General features: G+C 37.1%; 1 protein-coding gene across 1 annotated transcript; it reads right to left on the reverse strand.

Annotated features, from left to right (window-relative positions):
- Positions 1-273: 273 nt before the first annotated feature.
- LOC118477014 (uncharacterized) lies at positions 274-510 on the reverse strand. Its single transcript, XM_035967527.1, has one exon. It carries the CDS (start codon positions 508-510, stop codon positions 274-276), a length of 237 nt encoding a protein of 78 aa, XP_035823420.1.
- Between the last annotated feature and the right edge of the window lie 439 nt (positions 511-949).

Consider the following 949-nt stretch of genomic DNA (forward strand, 5'->3'; position numbering starts at 1 on the left):
GATTTCCCATAACATAATTGCCCTTAAAAAAGACTAAAATATATAATCACATCTCTAGACAATCGATAATAAACACGAGACATAGTTATTTATTATTAAATATATTGATTAACACAATCACTGAAGTACAAGTAGAGCCATCACACACGTACATATTTTAAACCAGCCATGCAAGTAACTTTAGATATCACACTCGCTCGCATTATTCAAATCAAATTTGTGCGTAATCCATCAAGGCGTAATAAAATTGAAGGCTTGGCATTGTGGCACAATCTAGCCAATATATGGTGTTGGGTTAACCACAACAGCCTGACCATTGACGATGTCGTTGTAGATACAAACACGTACGGTACCATCTTGGAGTGGAGACAGGACCCCATCTGGAGGGAGTACTCGAACTTTGGTTATATTGGGATTATCTTGACGGATAATATTAACCGCATCTACAACGGGGTAGCCAACCAGATCAGGCCATGTTTGGGTCGTTATACCAAGCTTGACGACCTCCATCAATCAATCAGGTAGTGTCCTTCTGAAACTGTTATAATTGCCAACAAGCATCAATAATCAAGGAAAACTGACATAGTGTAAACAAACACATTATTTTAAAAACATAACGGTATCATATATATGGCATGCATGAGCATATGATACTAACACAAAGTAAATACCTACGTACCTGCAAAGAAGAAACTAGTAGCCTGTATAAGGAGAGAATAGGAGATGGTACGTGCTCTATGTATGTCTATGTATGTCTATGCGTGTATATATATATATATACGTGCAAAGAAGAAACTATTTGGATTGCATGCATCCTCTCGGTGATAACAATGTATGTATTTTATGGACCTGTTCATATGTCCCTTTTGCTACCGATTTTAATACTCAGCTCATCGATGATAATGGTGCATCCATTTTTCTTCTTTTACTTAGTAAACATCGTCGGCAC

The sequence above is a fragment of the Zea mays genome, chromosome 4 (assembly GCF_902167145.1).
Source record: "Zea mays cultivar B73 chromosome 4, Zm-B73-REFERENCE-NAM-5.0, whole genome shotgun sequence".
Taxonomy (NCBI): domain Eukaryota; kingdom Viridiplantae; phylum Streptophyta; class Magnoliopsida; order Poales; family Poaceae; genus Zea; species Zea mays.